Source organism: Coregonus lavaretus (assembly GCF_964263955.1).
Source record: "Coregonus lavaretus genome assembly, chromosome: 26".
Classification (NCBI taxonomy): domain Eukaryota; kingdom Metazoa; phylum Chordata; class Actinopteri; order Salmoniformes; family Salmonidae; genus Coregonus; species Coregonus lavaretus.
In genome coordinates this window covers 30,565,504-30,586,072 of record NC_140013.1, presented here as the reverse complement: position 1 = coordinate 30,586,072, position 20,569 = coordinate 30,565,504, and the positions used below count along the sequence as shown (strand labels likewise).

Genomic DNA, 20,569 nt, shown 5'->3' with positions numbered 1-20,569 from the left:
GGAGCGGGAGGAGTGTCACCCCTTCTCTATTGGTGCCGTGATTTTGTCACCTGTTAATCTGGAGATGTCACTTTACCATAACAATCCTATTATACATAGCACAGTCCGAATCTGGAAGCAAATTAAAGTCCACTTTGAGCTTAGACCAATATCATTCATGCTCCCTGTTGCCAGGAATCCCTCCTTTGCCCCCTCTAACCTTGATAACACCTTTGAGCGATGGGGAGAGTTGGGGATAAGTACCATAGGGGATTTATATATAGGAGGGACCTTTGCTTCCTTTGAAGCGCTGAGGGAAACTTATAACCTTCCCAGAAGTAACATTTTCAGATACCTACAAATTAGAGACTATGTTAGAAAACACCTCCCAACATTTGAGAATGCTAAACCTTCCATGTTTGACGGATGCATAAAAATATGCCCCACCTCAGACAAACTGATATCTCGTCTATATGACGCTTTTCAATCTGTTAGCGCACCCTCTACAGATGCCATTAAGGCAAAATGGGAGGAAGAACTAGGGACTGATATTTCGGTGGCAGACTGGGAGGATAGCTTGGAGTATATCCACACCTGCTCCATTAACTCCAGACATCGTCTCATACAATTTAAGGTATTACACAGATTACACTATTCCAAAACTAAACTGCATAGGATATTTCCTGATACATCCCCAATGTGTGATAAATGTCAGGCTGAGCAGGGTACACTACTCCACTGCTTTGCCCTATGCTCTAGTCTGTATGGTTATTGGTGTGGAATATTTGGGGTCCTCTCTGAAGTTCTGGAGACTTCAATAGACCCAGACCCGCTTCTGATAATCCTGGGAGTGTCCGACTCCCTAAACGGATTAACCAACTCCCAAAAACAACTCATCTCTTACAGTCTCATCTCGGCAAAAAAATTTATATTGTTGTTTTGGAAAAGGAGGGAAGCGCCCTCTACCAAATTATGGCTCAGTGAAGTGGCAAAAACTGTACACTTAGAAAGAATTAGATATATTCTGAACAATAAATTATCAACATTTGATCAAATCTGGCAGCCTTTCCTCTCTTACCTGGACCAGTCGGTGCTGTGAATTTGTACTTTTTAACGCACTCTCAATTGTCATATTTATATATACCTTTGGGCAGCGTGTGCTGGCCCCGACACTCGAGCAGTCGGGAGGGGAATAGGGTGGAATAGGGGGGGGGGGGGGGGGGGGGGGGGGGATAAAGGGGGGTATAAGTGGGGGGGTTACATCTACCCTTTTTCTTTCTACCTGTCCCTGTTCTGTATGTCGTGTTTTGTAATATTTGTTTTGTGTCCAGAACTCTGGGTCTTGTTGTTCATGTCTGTTCTCTTATGTTTAGATAAGAACTGTACACATGTCTTTCATACCTATACACCATTCTTGTGTGTGTTCAATAAAAAATATTTGAACAGAACTTATCTACGCGGCACATTCCTTTATCCAAATAGTTTCCCAAAGCCAGGTCTAGGAGTGCCCAATGACCTGTACCATTTTCTTTTATTTAAATGTCTAACCACTCCAAAGTGGTCCTTCATTCGTTTCACTGGACACAATACTGAGTTGAGTCAAGTGTTTCAAGCATCTTTGGCAGAGTGAGCACGACAACTGTGTGTGTGTGTAACTCATTGTGTATGAAAAGGGTGTCACATTGAGGACTGAATGATTCACTACAGAAACTACATTTTACATTTTAGTCATTTAGCAGACGCTCTTATCCAGAGCGACTTACAGTAAGTGAGTGCATAATTTATTTTATTTTATTTGTTATTTTATTTTTTCATACTACACACATGTATCCTAGTGGTGGTGTTTTTGGGCATGCTCTTTTATATATTATTAGCAGATATATTGTGTTGATCTTTCATCATTAGGTATAAGTGGTTCCAAGACCTTGGACTGAAGTGGTATGCTGTGCCTGCGGTGTCCAACATGCTGCTGGAGATTGGTGGAATTGAATTCACCGCCTGTCCCTTTAATGGCTGGTAAATGGGCACTGAGATTGGTGTGAGGGATTTCTGTGACTATCAGCGTTATAATGTCTTGGAGGTAAGGCTCACTTTCACAGGTACTCACCATGGCTACAGCATAGGGTTGTGCTCAGTAGGAGTAGCACATGTTTTGAAATGGAGGAGGTAACCTCATCTGGAATAACCAAAAAGCTCATTTTCTGTTTTAAAATGTTTTCTTGTTTCATACGTCTGCAACACAACCCTGGCTGACTTGATAATGATGCAATGATTGAGGATGTTTAGGCTTCCTGTCCATACAGGAAGTGGGTCACAGGATGGGCCTGCAGACACACAAGCTGTCCTCACTGTGGAAGGACCAGGCCTTGGTGACCATCAATGTTGCAGTCATATACAGTTTCCAGGTAACCTATGATTTTCATGTATACGGGGCCAATCCAAAGGCATGTTTTTCCCAGTAGAAATCCCAAGTTATGTTGTTGTTGCTGTTGTTGTTTTGTTACATCATTAGTTTTTTTAATACCTACAATTTTAAATAAGATACTTCCATCCCATAATATTTAGCCAGAGGATGCTACACTACAATGACAACTGTTCAGCCATCAACTGGAGTTTTCCTTGAGATAAATGTACTCCTTTTGTCTCATTACTGTACACTGCAGAAGAACAGGGTGACCATCACAGACCACCACTCTGCAGCCAAGTCCTTTATGAAGCACATGGAGACAGAGTTCCGGCTGCGCGGCGGCTGCCCTGCAGACTGGGCCTGGCTGGTTCCTCCCATGTCTGGCTCCCTCACCCCCGTCTTCCACCAGGAGATGGTCAACTACATCCTCTCTCCCTTCTTCTACTACCAGGTAGATTCTGAGACACCATCTTGTATCGCAGTGGTCTAAGGCACTGCATCGCAGTGCTAGCTGTGCCACTAGAGATCCTGGTTCGAGTCCAGGCTCTGTCGCAGCCGACCACGACTAGGAGACCCATGGGCGGTGCACAATTGGTCCAACGTCGTCCAAGGTAGGGGAGGGTTTGGCCGGCAGCGATGTGGGTTTGTTTCCCACGGGGGGACAGTATAATTTTTTTTTTTTTTTTTAAATAAACATGTATGCATTTACTAACTGTAAGTCGCTCTGGATAAGAGCGTCTGCTAAATGACAAAAATGTCAATGTATTGTGCATAGTATATAGGTTATGTCATTCATCTGGTTAAGCTCCACCTTACATAATTACAGGGCAGTTGCTATATGACCATCTGTGACTGTTGTTGTTGTTGTTGTTGTTGTTAGAAGCCTGATCCCTGGACTACCCATGTCTTGAGAAATGGGGAGAAGTGCCTGAGGAAGCAACAGATCAGCTTCAAAGCGGTGGCCAGGTAATGTTCCATGGACTATGACACCCATATCTGTAATGCTTTATGAACACATTCATGATGCGTTATAAATTATAATGCAGTCCTAATCATATTATTGACATAGCTATAAACATAATGGTTGAGGTTGTGCTAAACCATGCTCATAATGCATTACAAAGTATTATCATTAATGTCTGGTTCCCTCCTATAGGGCGGCGCTCTTTTCTTCAACCCTTATGAGCAGAGTGCTGGCGAACAGGGTGCGCTGCACTATCCTGTACGCTACTGAAACAGGGAAATCACAGACATTGGCCCAGAGACTGAACTCCATGCTAAACTGTGCCTTCAACTCCAGGGTAGGACATCCATCTCATCTCTATGAAGGCTGATAAGGGGCCTACTGCCTCAGGATAATATGCTTCAGGGCATTTGTGTGTGTTAAGCACTGTGAATCAATGTAAAACTCTAGTTTAATTGGAACCTAAATGTATGTGAGGACTACATTGAGCTAATTCAGAGTTCATTTACAGAATGAGCAATGGGGATTTAGCTAGCTAGTAGATGTGCTTGTACAATGTACAATCTGTTGATGTATTAAGTCACTACTGTCCTCAAAATACAGAATTTCCCAGAAAGTTTACAAAGTTAACTAAAGCTGCTCTGTATATCTTCAAAGTTGCTCTGTATGGAGGACTATAACTTCAGTGACATGGAACAGGAGATCCTTCTGATTGTGGTAACAAGCACCTTTGGGAATGGAGACTTCCCTGGAAATGGAGAGGTGTGTTTTTGTGTTTGTGTATTTTGAAGATATTAACAATAATATTTTCCCCCACAATTTTAAAATGTAATGTCTCAATATTCCCCACATGTTAATATTTATTTCTCTAGAGTTTCAAGAAGCAGCTTTTCTCCTTGCAGAATCTCAGGAACAAGTTAAGGTAAGTAGTATCTCAAGCATTTCTCTCTGCATTGCCCTCTCCGTACTGGGCTGTACATGTACATCAGTGGAGGCTGCTGAGGGGAGGGCGGCTCATAATAGTCATTTCATTTCATTTTCATTTTCGTCATTTAGCAGACGCTCTGATCCAGAGCGACTTACAAATTGGTGCATTCACCTTATGATAGCCAGTGGGACAACCACTTTCCAATATATATATATTTTTTATTTTCTTTTTTTTGGGGGGGGGGTGGGGTAAGGGGGGGTAGAAGGATTACTTTATCCTATCCCAGGTATTCCTTAACGAGGTGGGGTTTCAAGTGTCTCCAGAAGGTGGTGAGTGACTCCGCTGCCCTGGCGTCGTGAGGGAGCTTGTTCCACCATTGGGGTGCCAGAGCAGCGAACAGTTTTGACTGGGCTGAGCGGGAACTGTGCTTCCGCAGAGGTAGGGGGGCCAGCAGGCCAGAGGTGGATGAACGCAATGCCCTCGTTTGGGTGTAGGGACTGATCAGAGCCTGAAGGTACGGAGGTGCCGTTCCCCTCACAACTCCGTAGGCAAGCACCATGGTCTTGTAGCAGATGTGAGCTTCAACTGGAAGCCAGTGGAGTGTGCGGAGAAGCGGGGTGACGTGAGGGAACATGGGAAGGTTGAACACCAGACGGGCTGCGGCGTTCTGGATGAGTTGTAGGGGTTTAATGGCACAGGCAGGGAGCCCAGCCAAAAGCAAGTTGCAGTAATCCAGACGGGAGATGACAAGTGCCTGGATTAGGACCTGTGCCTCTTCCTGTGTAAGGCAGGGTCGTACTCTGCGAATGTTGTAGAGCATGAACCTACAGGATCGGTCAACCGCCTTGATGTTTGCGGAGAACGACAGGGTGTTGTCCAGGGTCACGCCAAGGCTCTTTGCACTCTGGGAGGAGGACACAACGGAGTTGTCAACCGTGATGGCGAGATCATGGAACGGGCAGTCCTTCCCCGGGAGGAAGAGCAGCTCCGTCTTGCCGAGGTTCAGCTTGAGGTGGTGATCCGTCATCCACACTGATATGTCTGCCAGACATGCAGAGATGCGATTCGCCACCTGGTTATCAGAAGGGGGAAAGGAGAAGATGAATTGTGTGTCGTCTGTGTAGCAATGATAGGAGAGGCCATGTGATGATATGACAGAGCCAAGTGACTTGGTGTATAGCGAGAATAGGAGAGGACCTAGAACTGAGCCCTGGGGGACACCAGTGGTGAGAGCACGTGGTGCGGAGACAGATTCTCGCAACGCCACCTGGTAGGAGCGACCTGTCAGGTAGTACGCAATCCAAGAGTGAGCCGCGCCGGAGATGCCCAACTCGGAGAGGGTGGAGAGGAGGATCTGATGGTTCACAGTATCAAAGGCAGCAGATAGGTCTAGAAGGATGAGAGCAGAGGAGAGAGAGTTAGCTTTAGCAGTACGGAGAGCCTCCATGACACAGAGAAGAGCAGTCTCAGTTGAATGACCAGTCTTGAAACCTGACTGGTTTGGATCAAGAAGGTCATTCTGAGAGAGATAGCAAGAGAGTTGGCTAAAGACGGTACGCTCAAGTGTTTTGGAGAGAAAAGAAAGAAGGGATACTGGTCTGTAGTTGTTGACATCAGAGGGATCGAGTGTAGGTTTTTTGAGAAGGGGTGCAACTCTCGCTCTCTTGAAGACGGAAGGGACATAGCCAGCGGTCAAGGATGAGTTGATGAGCGAGGTGAGGTAAGGGAGAAGGTCTCCGGAAATGGTCTGGAGAAGAGAGGAGGGGATAGGGTTAAGCGGGCAGGTTGTTGGGCGGCCGGCCGTCACAAGTCGCAAGATTTCATCTGGAGAGAGAGGGGAGAAAGAAGTCAATGTCACGAATACTGCCGAGGCTGCTCCTCCTCCTTGTTCGGGCAGGCTTCGGCGTTCGTCGTCCCCGGAGTACTAGCTGCCACCGTTTGATGTTTCGATGTTTGTTTGGTCATGTCTAGTTTAGTGCACCTGTTTCGTATTCTGTCCTGATTATGTCACCTATACGTTTCCCTGTGTTATGTTTTGGAGTTGTGTGTTATTGTCCGCATTGTCGTTTGTCTTTTTTCGGTATATGTTGTGCTTAGTGTAGTTTACGCGTTGCGCGTATTCTTTGCCTCCTGTGTGTTCGAGGCCATTTATTTTGGATTGTCTTTGAGTCTCAGTAAAGTCGTTTTGACTTATCCGCTGTGTCCTGCGCCTGACTTCACCACCACTTCCACAAATATACCGTGACAGTCAAAGCATAGGGTAGGGCAGTGTGAGCAGGACCAGCGGTGTCATTTGACTTAACAAACGAGGATTGGATGTCGTCAACCTTCTTTTCAAAATGGTTGACGAAGTCATCCACAGAGAGGGAGGAGGGGGGAGGGGGAGGAGGATTCAGCAGGGAGGAGAACGTGACAAAGAGCTTCCTAGGGTTAGAGGCAGATGCTTGGAATTTAGAGTGGTAGAAAGTGGCTTTAGCAGCAGAAACAGAGGAAGAAAATGTAGAGAGGAGGGAGTGAATAGATGCCAGGTCCGTAGGGAGTCTGGATTTCCATTTCCGCTCGGCTGCCCGGAGCCCTGTTCTGTGAGCTCGCAATGAGTCGTCAAGCCACGGAGCAGGAGAGGAGGACCGAGCCGACCGGGAGGATAGGGGACATAGAGAGTCAAAGGATGCAGAAAGGGAGGAAAGGAGGGTTGAGGAGGCAGAATCAGGAGATTGGAGGGAGAAGGATTGAGCAGAGGGAAGAGATGATATGATGGAAGAGGAGAGAGTAGCGGGAGAGAGAGAGCGAAGGTTGCGACAGCGCATTACCATCTGAGAAGGGGCAGAGTGAGTAGTGTTGGAGGAGAGCGAGAGAGAAAAGGATACAAAGTAGTGGTCGGAGACTTGGAGGGGTGTTGCAGTGAGATTAGTAAAAGAACAGCATCTAGTAAAGATGAGGTCAAGCGTATTTTCTGCCTTGTGAGTAGGGGGGGGGGGGGGGGGGGGGGTGAGAGGGTGAGGTCAAAAGAGGAGAGGAGTGGAAAGAAGAAGGCAGAGAGAAATGAGTCAAAGGTAGACGTAAGGAGGTTAAAGTCACCCAGAACTGTGAGGGGTGGGCCATCCTCAGGAAAGGAACTTATCAAGGCGTCAAGCTCATTGATGAACTCTCCAAGGGAACCTGGAGGGCGATAAATGATAAGGATGTTAAGCTTGAATGGGCTAGTGACTGTGACAGCATGGAATTCAAATGAGGAGATAGACAGATGGGTCAGGGGAGAAAGAGAGAATGTCCACTTGGGAGAGATGAGGATTCCTGTGCCACCACTCCGCTGACCAGATGCTCTCGGGGTATGCGAGAACACATGGTCAGACGAGGAGAGCGCAGTAGGAGTAGCAGTGTTTTCTGTGGTAATCCATGTTTCCGTCAGCGCCAAGAAGTCGAGGGACTGGAGGGTAGCATAGGCTGAGATTAACTCTGCCTTGTTGGCTGCAGAACGGCAGTTCCAGAGGCTGCCGGAGACCTGGAACTCCACGTGGGTCGTGCGTGCAGGGACCACCAGGTTAGAGTGGCAGCAGCCACGCGTGTGAGGCATTTGTATAGCCTGTGCGGAGAGGAGAGAACCGGAATAGACAGACGCATAGTTGACAGGCTACAGAAAATGGCTACAATAATGCAAAGGAGATCGGAATGAAATGAACTAAACATCTGGGAAAGCGAGAGAGCGGGGCCTCCCTCACTTACGTTTCACTGAAACACTCAAATATAACTCTCCCAACTTCCACTTTAGAAATTATAATTGTTGTAAACTACAGAGGTTCAATGTTTTCTAGGAATAGACTAACTTAGTTTATTCAGGAAGCTAACTTGGTACAGTATTCTTCCGTGAAAACCGTCCAGGGCACCGAATCCTATGACGCCATAGCCAACTAGCATGCCAGGCTCCAATAACACGGTTTAGCACCAATACTTGGTTACAACAAACCACCAGTGTGTTAACACGCCAAGCAGATCATTTGTGTCCGTGTCTAACATTGTGTAAAGTTTTGGGTTAGTTTTGACAGTTTGAATGAGTCCGTCGTCAACTTATTCAGCCAGTTAGTTAGCTAGAATAGTTAGCATACTAGCTAGACATTGCTCTCTGCCAACGAAAAAACCCCTCCTCCCACGGCACGAACACACAGAGAGAGCCAAGCTAACGTTAACTAGTCACCCATGTCCCGAATTCCCTTGAATGACTCTGGTTACCAGTATGTAAAAACGAAACACAAATGTAGGTTATAACTTACCCTTAGTAGCTACTGTTAGCCAGTTAAGTGCAAAGCTAGCCACTGAATCGATTCAGCCAGTTGGCTGGAACGGAGCGAATGGAATGGCATTAAACATATGGAAACCATGTGTTTGATGTATTTGATACCATTCCACTTATTCCGCTCCGGCCACTACCACAAGCCCGTCCTCCCCAATTAAGGTGCTACCAATCTCCTGTGATGTACATGTCTTTAAGATGTACTAATTTGTTGAAGTGGCAGCTTGACTACCGTCTCTGACACCTCTCTTTGGTTTTGAAACTTTTCTTATCTCCCCTCTCCTCCCCCAGGTACTGTGTGTTTGGACTGGGCTCGAGGATGTACCCACAGTTCTGTGTGTTCGTCCATGCCGTGGATGCCAATCTGGAGGAGCTGGGGGCAGAGCGGGTGATGCCCACTGGAGAGGGGGATGAACTGAATGGGCAGGAGGAGGCCTTCTCTGACTGGGCTCTCACCACTCTCAAAGTGGACGGACAACGGAGGATGGCTCTCTGGCTTAAAAGTGGATCTTAGCTATGTGTTGACGATCATGTTTGCAGTATATTTTATAGTATACATATTAACATACTCCTGGTATGTCTACTATATGCTCAAGTAACATTACAAAAAATACCTGTTATGATCTTTAATCTCATAAGCATTTGCATATCATTTTGATCTACATAGTGTATTTAATCATTGAGCCTAAGCACGCTTGCTCTGCTTCCAGGATGCCTATAAGGAGTTCAACATCCAGGGACAGCTGAGTCTGCAGCTCCCTGGGGCAGAGCGACTCTGCGAGGCCTGGGACCCCCTGAGATAGCACGTAGCGCTGGAGAGCTGCCCCCAGGACCACATCACAGGTACTACACCTGGGCCAGGGGATGAACATTTGACAAGGGACTGGTGTAGCACTATAAAGCATTATAAACAAATCTTGTATTTCAGTCAGCCAGTTGTACGTGATGATTTTCACTGTCCTCTCTTTCGCAGCACTTTCAGCCATTCACTCTAAAACTGTCTTCCCCATGAAACTGAAGAGGAGACAGAATCTATAGAGCCTCCATTCAAGGTTCAGTTATTGTCATCTGCCACAGTATTTTTTTTTTACCCACTAGCATGTTATTTTTGCAATACTTTCAATGTTATTGACAGGACTCAATGTTTTTGACAGGACTCAATGTTTTTTGACAGGACTCAATGTTTTTTGACAGGACACAATGTTTTTGACAGTGTTTAATTCAGCATTGTCATTCTTGTTTCTAGCCGGTCCACCATTCTGGTGGAGCTGGAGAGGGAGAGAAGTGCAGAGGTCATGAACTTTGCTCCAGGAGACTATGTTGGTGTTTTCCCAGGGAATCTACCTCAACTGGTGGCTGGCATCCTAAAGTTCCTTCCCCATACGCCCCCAACCAACCAGTGCCTACGACTGGAATACCGCTCTGACTCCTGCCTAGGTACAACACTATTCATTAATAATGGTGCTGATTGAGGTAACCACTGTAAAATCAGATTTTTTTTAGGAAGACATCGTCTTCGAAAAATGGCCACTGTTAAGATTACTCTGCATTTCTATTTCTCAACAGATGACGAGAAAAACTGGCATCCCAGCATGCCCTTTGTCTCAGGCACTCACCTACTTCCTGGATGTGACCACGCCCCCCTGTCAGAACCTCCTCCACAAGCTCTCTCAGCTGGCGAGACAGGAGGGGCACAGCCAGCGTCTGCTGACCTTGGCAAAGGTAACTCCTGTTTGTCTCAAGGACTAATGTAGTGTTCATTATTGTCTCTTGAAATAAAAAAGAGATATATCATGAAAGAAGAGCCTTTAACCTACCACCCTTTGGAATTATATAGAATTTAAGAAAATAATCATCCATACCTGTAGCACTATTTCATACATAGAACTCTGAAAGCCTATGCACTTTCCCAAAACATTATATAAACAGATATTTTGCTCGTTATTTAGCTTCTGTCTTAATTTTCCATCAGGAATCTCAGGAGTACATGACCTGGAAAACGTTCCGTGTTCCCACCTTACTGGAAGTCCTGGAGGAGTTCCTGTCTTTAGAACCCTCTGCACCCTTTCTCCTCAGCCAGCTGCCCCTGCTCAAGCCACGCCTCTCTCCATCAGCTCCTCCCCTCAGCTTCACCCCAATGAGCTACATCTCACTCTGATGGTGCTCAACTATTACACACAAGGTACCGGACATTAGATTTTACATTTTAGTCACTTAGCAAATACTCTTATCCAAGGTACAGGACAGGGCGACTCAACTTAGAAATGACAATACATCAGTTATCAAATGCTTTGAAAGGAATTTGAACTGCTATCTCTTGGCTGTGAAAGTAACTGTACTGTATTTTTCTGTACTGTTCAACCTCTAGATGGACAGGGTCCTCTTCACCACGGGGTCTGCAGCACCTGGCTGAATACCATTAAGAAAGGAGACCTTGTACCATGTTTCATCTACAGGTATAGAACGTACTGTAACATACGTATGTCAGTGGCTGATACTTTCTCCAATTGCACCAAATGATTGGTTGTAGCCTATCCCCAGTATAATTGATTGAGATTATTATTTCAAGTGAAGCTAACTGATTGTGTTATTGTTTACAGTTCAGGTGGGTTCCACCTCCCAGCAGAGCCCAGCACTCCAGTCATTCTGTTGGGGGCTGGCAGTGGCATCCCTCCCTTCCGAAGCTTCTGGCAACAACGGCTACATGACATGAAACACCCAGGTAGTGTGTGTGTGTCTGTGTGTCTGTGTGTCTGTCTATGTGTCTGTTGATACAAGATCTCTGACCTTAAGGGCTATGGTTTTGTCTTGGCAGGGTTCTCTGGAAGTCCTATGAGTCTTGTGTTTGGCTGCCAGAGTTCGGAGACAGACCCTTTATACAAAGAGGAGACACTGGAGATGAGAAGGCTAGGGGTCCTGAAGAGTGTTACATCCACATATTCCGCCAGCCAGGTCACCCAAAGGTACTGTTGCATTAAGTCATTTACAAACAAATCATGTACTGTGTGAGCACTTGAAAAGCTTGATTGAATCTGATTGGCTTAAGATTCAAGTGAAGGTTGAAGCTTAAAATTGTTCCTATCTCCTTGTACTGTGCCTCCTATTCCTAACCGTTGACCTCTGTGTGTGAGCAGGTCTATGTCCAGGATGTCCTGAGGGAGAGGATGGCAGGGGAGGTGCTGAGTGTGTTGCACCAGAAGGAGGGTCACCTCTACGTGTGTGTGGGGGGGGGGGGGGGGGGTGAACATGGCCCAGGGAGTTACTCTAGCAGTACAGGAGATTCTGAGCAGCCAGCTTGGCATCACCCTCACCAAGGCAGGAGAATACCTGGCCCAACTAAAGGTTGGTTCACCTTTCCTCTCAATCACTAATATGAAAACTAATGTGAATGCCATGATGCCTCTTAATCTAGTTACAATACTGTAGTAAGTGGACAGTGTTTTACAATGCTTGTATGGTTTGTATTTTTGTTTCTTTATTTGCAGATTCAGAAGAGGTACCATGAGGATATTTTTGGAGCCCAGTTTCAGAAGTGAGGTGATCGGGATGGAGAAAGATCTACACATAACATGCATTTGTCTCTCTGCTTGTGATGCCCTGTTTTTGTTTTTGTTGACAGATTAGGATTGTCACTTTGGAACATGTTTGTAGCTGTTGGTGGTCCCAAACAAACCAGATAGACATCATTTGGCACACTGTTTGAAAAAGTACCCAATTTCACAGTTTTCACTTTATTATTAAAGCACTGTAAGTATATTTCAAAGAGATGATTATAACATTTACATTCACACCATGATATTAAAGATAGATTATAGTTGCATAGGTGATACGTTTTTGTAGTGTTTGTACAATATATAATGGAATGTGGGATTGTTGAATCTGAATTATACATCATGGGAATATGCTTGTAATCCAAATGTGTTTTACATGTTGTGAATATTAATTTGAATAAAAATAATATTACATAATCATTGTAGTTTATGCCTTCTTGCAAGCCTCTGGTTCAGAGTATCAGTGACCGCAAGAAGGTCAAAGAAGAGAAAGTCTATCAGTGCTGCTGAGATTTGAGAAGTTTATGCCTGGGAAAGTACAGATAGATTTCCTTAGTTTCAATGTCAGAGAATTTGTCCCATCCCCATTGCAGTGTTTTAAATGCCAAAGAATGGGACATGTAGCTGTTCAATGTAAAGGAAGGAAAAGATATGCCAAGTGTGGAGGGAAACATGAATAAGGTGAATGTGGGAGAAATGTGAAGGTTAAGTGTTGTAATTGTGGGGGTAACATAGTGCAGCATTTGGTGGATGCCAGGTGCAGAGAGAGGCAAGAGTGGCTCAGAGAGATATATTTAGTCATGATGTATCATATGCAGAGGCTGTAAAACAGATTGGTGGAACTACAGTGTGGAATGATGGAGCTTCCATGGCTGCTCCTGTAGTAAGGGGACCTAATGTCAGGGCTGGAGTTTCTGGTAGAAGTTAGTAGGGATTTATTTGTTTTTTTATTTACTTTTCATGGTAGTATAGAATTGGGCAGATCATGATTGAGCGTACATTCCAGCACTGTAGGTGGCGGCATGCACTTAAACGATTGTTTGCGGACTGCCATGATATCATAGAAGAAGAAGAATATCAGTGACCGCAGCGCTTAAAATGTAGACGATCTGGAACGCGCCCTTAGTTTTTACAGCGCGCTTTCGGTGCAGTTTATCCCTGCAGAAATGACATGCGGAAGTGGTGGTCGTCCATGCTGGTGAAAAGAGCCTCTGTAGTTGGTGTTGCTAACTATGATCTTTGAGTTTACTGGATAATTACCTAGCTTCATTTTACACTCATAGTGTAGTTAAATTCAAGTCCATTATGGCTGGAAGTCGACTTGAAAAATTCGGAACAGTGTTCACGCGGTAGCCAGTTTAATTTCTGTCATTCAAGGTTACTGGAGGATACTATCTAGTTTTCTAGACCCTTTAGAGTTTGCTAGCTAACTAAGTTTAGCTAGATACAATTTTATTTGATGGTTGAGTGTCTTTTCAGCCAATGCTATCAAGGCTATGGTTCCGCATAATAGAAATGAATGCTAACGTTATCTAGATAGCGCTTTGCATGTGAAATTGAGAATGCATGGGATGCATTTGCTCCATTGTTTACATTTTTGCTGGTGGCTCACTGGTTTCATTTTCATTTTCAGAGATCTTATGCGTTCTGGAGTTGTCAAACAGTCTGACAAGCCCATTTGGTATGATGTATACAAGACCTTTCCACCCAAGAAAGACACACTTTATGTCAGACAGTGGCCAAGATCTATGGGAAGAAAGAAGATGCTGTGCCTGACATCTTCTACAGAGAGGATGAAATCAGAGCGTAAGCTAATTAAACGGTTTGCCTTAAAGTTTTTACTGCCATTCAAAAGCTGTTAGGATTGGAAATGTTGATCAGCACCGGTGTCTGTTCCAGGAAATTATATGAGGTGTATGGAACAGGGCCCAGAGCTTTTGATCTCTCCAAATCCAACTTTGTTTCAACATGCCAAAGGTATGGGCAAATCTTCACAATTAATCACATTGATCAAAGGTTCGTCAAGTTTTGGGATTCCACATGTCTGCAATGCTGGATACTAACTACTGCAGTTCTATAAAGTTTTTTTTATTTTCTCCTTTGTGTAGGTTTGTGGAGATGCACACAGAGTTAGAGAGCTGGGGAGAGCTGGAGAAACAGTACGCACTTCAGCACTCGGCGGCCCTGTTCTGTGAGCTTATGTGGCCTACCACTTCGCGGCTGAGCCGTTGTTTCTTCTAGACATTTCCACTTCACAATAACAGCACTTACAGTTGACTGGGGCAGCTGTAGCGGGGCAGACAAACTGACTTGTTGGAAAGGTGGCATCCTATGATGGTGTCACGTTGAAAGTCACTGTGCTCTTCAGTAAGGCCATTCTACTGCCAGTGTTTTTCTATGGAGATTGCATGGTTGTGTGCTCAATTTTATACAGCAATGGGGGTGGCTGAAATAGCTGAATCCACTAATTTGAAGGAGTGTCCACATACTTTTGTAAATATATATAGTGTGTATACTAATCACTTACAATCACAAGACCTTCTGTTTGTAACGGAATGGCTGCACTTTTGCCGGTTGACCTGCAGGTGGCGTCAGAGACCAGGGATCCAGTGTTGGGCATGAAGCTGACAGACATGCTGGCGGAACTGCAAACAGATGCAACTGGCGAAACACAGACACCAGGAGAAGAGACGCCAACACAAGCACCAGTGACTCCACAGTAGGCCTCTGCAACATGGCTTGAACCATGCTCTTCACCTAGATGGAACCCACATGAGGTTGGTGGCACCTTAATTGAGGAGGACGGGCTCGTGGTAATGGCTGGAGCGGAATTGGTGGAATGGTATCAAATACATGGTTTCCATGTGTTTGATGCCATTCCATTTGCTCCATTCCAGACATTATTATGAGCCGTCCTCCCCTCAGCAGCCTCAACTGATGGAACCAACCATCCACCTCCACTGACTAAAAAGGGGACTTTCAGTATCTGTCCAACACTAGGCTGATACTCCTCAGTCCAGACTTTCTGAACAATGTGGATCAACAAGAAATACTTCTTGTTCAGTTTTTCTGGGTGGGCCAGGTCAGCTTTCACGACCCTCCGTCTTGACCTAAGGTTTTTGAGCGGTAATGTGTAGGAGTCCAAGTTATTGTACATTTCTGGTCTGGAACCCTGTAAGACTGGTGTTATGCATAAGGCTGTAAATGTATATTCAGTGTGTGTAACATCTACTGTATGTCCTATTGAACTCTTGAGGATTCACTTGCAAGATGATGGTTACGTTGCAGTGTGCTTTCAGACTTTTGACAGTCCACCCCTGTTGATATGAGGTGACGTCGCTGTGATGATCGATTGGCACCGAGTGATCAGTAAAGTCATTATGTATTCTAGAATGTGGCCTCTTTTCCTCTGTTGCTCATCCTCCGGTATCTTTCAGTCACGCTGCAGAACACTCATGCAAGACAAGCAAGCTGTGCGTGAGAGTTGATATTGCATTCTCCATTTGCTGCTGTGACAGTGTAATTCGGCAGTGTCTGCCTGAGCTTCTGGAATGAAATGGAGATATTAATGCCATATTGCTTCACAGAGAAATACTACTGAGCACATAACCACATCAGCCGACTGGGGATGAGAAATTGTGAGTAAATAGGAAAGGATTGACATCAACACCTATCCCACTGAATTATTAATAATTAAACTCCACAAAACTATATTTAAATTAAGATTAGTGTCTACTGCCACAATTCAAATGAGCACCACACCAACATTGGATGTTGTTCTGAACATAATCTTGACATATCTGTATTTTTCCATATATATTTCAGATTCAATAACATCTCAAAGCATACCTGAATAACATACCAAGTAACCAGTTATTAGAACCTCTGCAGGTTATCTTTTCTCTTCTCTCTAATCAGGATAATTATCAGTCTTCCTGTTCTCACCGCTTGTAGAGACTTTGATCCACTATATGACCTAGCAGCCCTGCAGTTCAACTGCCATTTAAAAATACATCTAAGGAGGGCTTATATCTAGAGCCTTGGAGAAGCACTGGTCGGGGTTATTTGCTCTGGAAAAAACTAGCATCCATGAGCGTTTTCCAGGTACCACAGTTCCCCCCCCCCTCTCTTTCCTCCACCGTCTTTTCAAAGAGATGACCTTGGCGGCGTTTCTCATTATCAGCCGTCTTTCTGTTTATCGAAAGAGAACTGTCCATCTCACAGTCTATTCTGCGCTCGCATGGAGAGGAGAAATGATATCACCAGCGTAATGGAATGGGTGATTGTCTGCACACAGTCAAAGAGAAAGCAATTCTGTGGCGGATGGATGGCAAGACTGTCTGAGGGCCTAATGAACAGAAGGGAGGGATAGAATCAGGGAGAGATGTAGAGGAGGGATGGGAGGGAAAGAATCAGGGAAGGAGGGAGAGAGTTGGGTTGGGAATGAGAAGAACAATCCTTTTCTGTCTGCCGTATCCATAGGCTCAGAGGGGAGAAACGGACAGTCAGTGGGGTGTGTTGGCAAAACCTGTGGCTTGATGCAATCCTTAAAGATGTGATTTTTCACTGTTTTCCTTTATCTTATTTTAAGGGTTAAATAATATAGTTTCTGTAGAGGTGTGGGTGAGCATATAGCCTACAGGAATATTCTGACGTGCTTTCTGTATGTGTTGAATGGTTGAGTTTGTAAGTTCCAGGTGGAGAAATGTGGAGAGCAACCTTTGTTTTAAGACAGAATTAATACAATGAACATTACGAAGGAGGTCTTAAAAACTAGAGAAACACTGTCTGGCAGTAGATGGCTTCTTGGCAGCAGCCCCAAGATTTCTCAATATTTCCTTTCATAATGTATTTTCAGGCAGGTAAAAAAAAAAATATCTGCCAGACTCTGGATGCAAATGATTCCAATTGAGCATGGCCTGGAATTTTAGTGATCAAAATGCCATTCTCTTTGTCACTGGAGTTGAGCATGGATAACAGTTTACTGCTTCTGGCACAGATTTCTAAAGAAGCACCATTATTGGGCTGTGGAGGAGAGACTAGATGCCGTCAAAAGCATTTAAAGATTAATTCTGTAAGTGAAAAGTGTTTGGGCGAGAATTCTGCGTTAGGGCGGTGTTCTGTGTATATGTAACTACAAAACTATTGTTTACACCTGGCACCTGGTTGGTTGTCAAATGTGATCAGTGGTATAAAATAAAACTGAATTCATTAAATATGTAACAATGGATTTTCTCCTTGAAATGTTGGGTAGCCTAGGTTCTGTAGATCAGTAAAAATATATAATTTAATGTGTTTTAATTCTGGTTTGTAAGGGGCTGTAGAATTTATATAGTCACTGTACCATAGCCTATATACAATAGAACATTCAATAATCCATTCAATGGCTGTATTTCCATTTTTCCTTATTCATAAATGGGTCAAAATGAAATGTAAATTGAACTTTCTTTCTCTTCAATTCTTTCTCCCACTCTGTCTTTGTCTTCCTGCTCACTGGCAGTGCTCTCACAAAGATATCTCATCTCGTTGGCATTATACAGTCAGTGTCTGAAAGCAGCTTAATTGTTTTGCCTTTCTATTGCTTACAATAAAGCCTGGCTTGTCAGTCACTTTGAGGGATAACTGTATCACAATTTGCAAGGCAGTGGATGAGGGAGTTTAAATATATATTTTTAATGTCATGTTTAATTTTGACATTTGATATCCTGCATACCAAGTAGTCATTATGATGTCCTTGTCATACCATCCTTTTCCACCTTAAACAGCCTAGCCTAGGAAAAATCACTTACGCTTGGACTAAAGTTTGACCGTTTTTCACCTGATGTGTAGTTTTACCTGGAAGAGCTATTGATTTGGGCTGGGCAATTCTAAGACACTACAACAGTTCATTCTCATAATGCATTCATATGTTAATCTTGCATAGAAAGGGTATGTAAACATGTAACAATAGGCGTTCAAACAGCCAGAATTCAAATTGGCAATCCAATTTCAGTGGTCATCAAATTTAAATGGACTCATGGCAAGCCTAACTAACATACTTTGTTTCTGTTTGTGGACCGACTGTCTGACAGCTGTATGTACAGGAAAACACTCACACACTGACTGGAGTGTGTCGGCAGCTCACACTCACTTTTTCTAGGACCAATATTCAGAGACCTAAACTACGAATGTAGTTTGAAGAGTTAGCAGGTAACTTTGGGTAACTCTGTGTTCAATTTGGGATAACCGTTACCACGAAAGTGGCCTACGTTGTAGCCAGGTACATTTCTATGGCAACGAATCCTTCAGATCTAACCTGCTCTGGGACAGGTTAACTCAGGGATAACTACATTTATCCTGAATGAAGTGTCTGAGCCGCGAGGTGAGGACCAATTAGTCTAAATCAGATTCCCTCCTGTTCTCCTATCTTGTCCAATAAATACTAAAGAAAACAACTGTTCTTTAAAACATAAGTCCTTTATTCAAGTTAACCGGAGCCGTACAAGTATCGTGCATTGAGCTGTTTTCCCACTGCTGTGCGTCCCCTAAGTGGTTACATGGCCTCGGAAACAATATGCCACACTCTTGCAAAGGTTGCTTCATCATCCATTTCATTTGAGGAAGACAACTGATTGAATATTTTATTATTCAAATGTGTTTTGGGATGTTAAAATACTATCACATTACACATTTACTCCATGCACAGTAACATTTTAGTATTACTTAATACAATTATTTTATCAATGCTAGTGTGAAAAAATTGCCTATGCATTGATAACCACACCAAGTGTAACAGTGTTGCTTCCGTCCCTCTCCTCGCCCCTACCTGGGCTTGAACCAGGGACCCTCTGCACACCGACAACAGTCACCCTCAAAGCACCGTTACCTGTCGCTCCACAAAAGCTGAGGCATTTGCAGAGCAAGGGAAAGAACTACTTCAATGTCTCAGAGGGAGTGACGTCACCGATTGAAATGCTACTAGCGCGCGCCGCTAACTAGCTAGCCATTTCACACCGGTTACACAAGCACACCAAAGTAATAACATAAAGACGGCACGTTTAAAAGTCTTTCACACAATATCCTACTGAATTTGCAAGATAACTTTTATTTAATTTTGATTCCGGCACAAATTAAAATGTGATACTGATTTGCCCATGTGGATTGATGTTTTAGCATTTAGCACTAGTTCAGCGTTCCACTAGCCACGTGCAACATGCACGCGCAGCTACAAGCCTGCTAGAGTTAGCGGCAGGCTGACGACCGCCATCGTAGTACGGATGAAGCCTGAGCTGGAATGGGAAGCCAACTGAAGCTGGCTAGCTTTAGAAAACCCTGATTAGATCTAGCTTGCTTCGTAGTATACCCCTCTGGCTGTGTCGACTTCAATGATGAGATATTGATTGGCTGAGAAATGTCATTGTTGAATAATAACCCCGGGCTATGAGGATTTTGCCTACTGGAGAGAGAGAGCGAGAGAAAGAGCTTTCTTCTCAGCCACTGGGTGGCACCCCAATCATACAGAGTATTTCTCCCTTTTTGGGGTCTACCCACACACGCACTCATGCACACACATGCACATACACAAACCACACACAACACAGTTCAGTGAGTAATTGTCATCTGTGGCAAATTGAAGGGCAGATGCTTGTTCCAGCGTACTTCCTATTTAAATGATCTTGTCAATATTTTTTGCAAGGCCTTGGTTTTCCTCCCCCTACCAGTGACTGAGTTTGAATTTATTGAATATATAATGAATAGGAGAAAAATGAGGTACTTTGCAAGGGAGAAGGGTTCACAAAATGTCTAATGCCTCTCATTTGTGTATTTATAGCAGGCATTTTAAGACATCCTCCTTGGAAATACAGCTTTTTCTCAGTGTACTTCAGTCGCAACATCCTTTTGTAAGGTCATTTTCTCCAGTCATCCATCAACAGAAAGTTATATTTCTTTACCCAAGGCACCATAACTCCTCTGTCAGAGAGCATAGTAGGGGTGCTGAGGGTGCCCCGACACCCCCTGATAAATCAAGATTTAAAAAAATCAAATAGTAATAAACTAGGCCTTTATTACTCCTGTATAAGCAGAGTCAGCAGTGATTAAGGTTCAGGGCAGGGTACTGGGTGGAGGCCGGCTGGTGCTGACTGTTTAACAGTCTGATTGCCTGGAGATAGAAGCTGTTTCTCAGTCCCAGCTTTGATGCACCTGTACTGTCTCCACCTTCTAGATGGTGGTGGGGTGAACAGGCCGTGGCTTGGGTGGCTGAGGTCCTTGGTGATCTTCTTGGCCTTCCTGTGACACCGGGTGATGCGTTGGGCTGACGGCACCACCCTCTGGAGAGCCCTACGGTAGCAGACGGTGTAATTGCCATACCAGGCGGTGATACAGCCCGACAGGATGCTCTCAATGGTGCATCTGTAGAAATTCGTGAGGGTCTTGGGGGGCAAAGTTTAATTTCTTGAGCCTCCTGAGGTTG

The 20,569-nt window shown here is 44.4% G+C and overlaps 1 protein-coding gene and 1 pseudogene across 2 annotated transcripts in view; both read left to right on the top strand.

Annotated features, from left to right (window-relative positions):
* The window catches only part of LOC311101457 (nitric oxide synthase, inducible-like), a 28,854-nt pseudogene extending 16,752 nt beyond the window's left edge, over positions 1-12,102 (top strand). The window contains exons 3-20 of the transcript in view: positions 1,885-2,059; positions 2,283-2,384; positions 2,643-2,837; positions 3,270-3,352; positions 3,543-3,687; positions 4,008-4,112; positions 4,223-4,272; positions 8,858-9,032; positions 9,277-9,409; positions 9,540-9,618; positions 9,813-10,003; positions 10,133-10,288; positions 10,539-10,748; positions 10,935-11,022; positions 11,167-11,288; positions 11,382-11,529; positions 11,701-11,908; positions 12,052-12,102. The product of the transcript in view is annotated as a nitric oxide synthase, inducible-like (transcript). The remainder of the gene's footprint in view (positions 1-1,884; positions 2,060-2,282; positions 2,385-2,642; positions 2,838-3,269; positions 3,353-3,542; positions 3,688-4,007; positions 4,113-4,222; positions 4,273-8,857; positions 9,033-9,276; positions 9,410-9,539; positions 9,619-9,812; positions 10,004-10,132; positions 10,289-10,538; positions 10,749-10,934; positions 11,023-11,166; positions 11,289-11,381; positions 11,530-11,700; positions 11,909-12,051) is intronic.
* Positions 12,103-13,288: 1,186 nt separating this feature from the next.
* Positions 13,289-14,873, top strand: LOC311101456 (uncharacterized protein; the record flags this gene model as incomplete). The annotated part of the gene is made up of 5 exons (XM_084142615.1): positions 13,289-13,315; positions 13,850-13,923; positions 14,017-14,094; positions 14,226-14,298; positions 14,703-14,873. 5 exons carry the CDS (start codon positions 13,289-13,291, stop codon positions 14,838-14,840), a joined length of 390 nt encoding a protein of 129 aa, XP_083998741.1. The 3' UTR covers positions 14,841-14,873.
* Between the last annotated feature and the right edge of the window lie 5,696 nt (positions 14,874-20,569).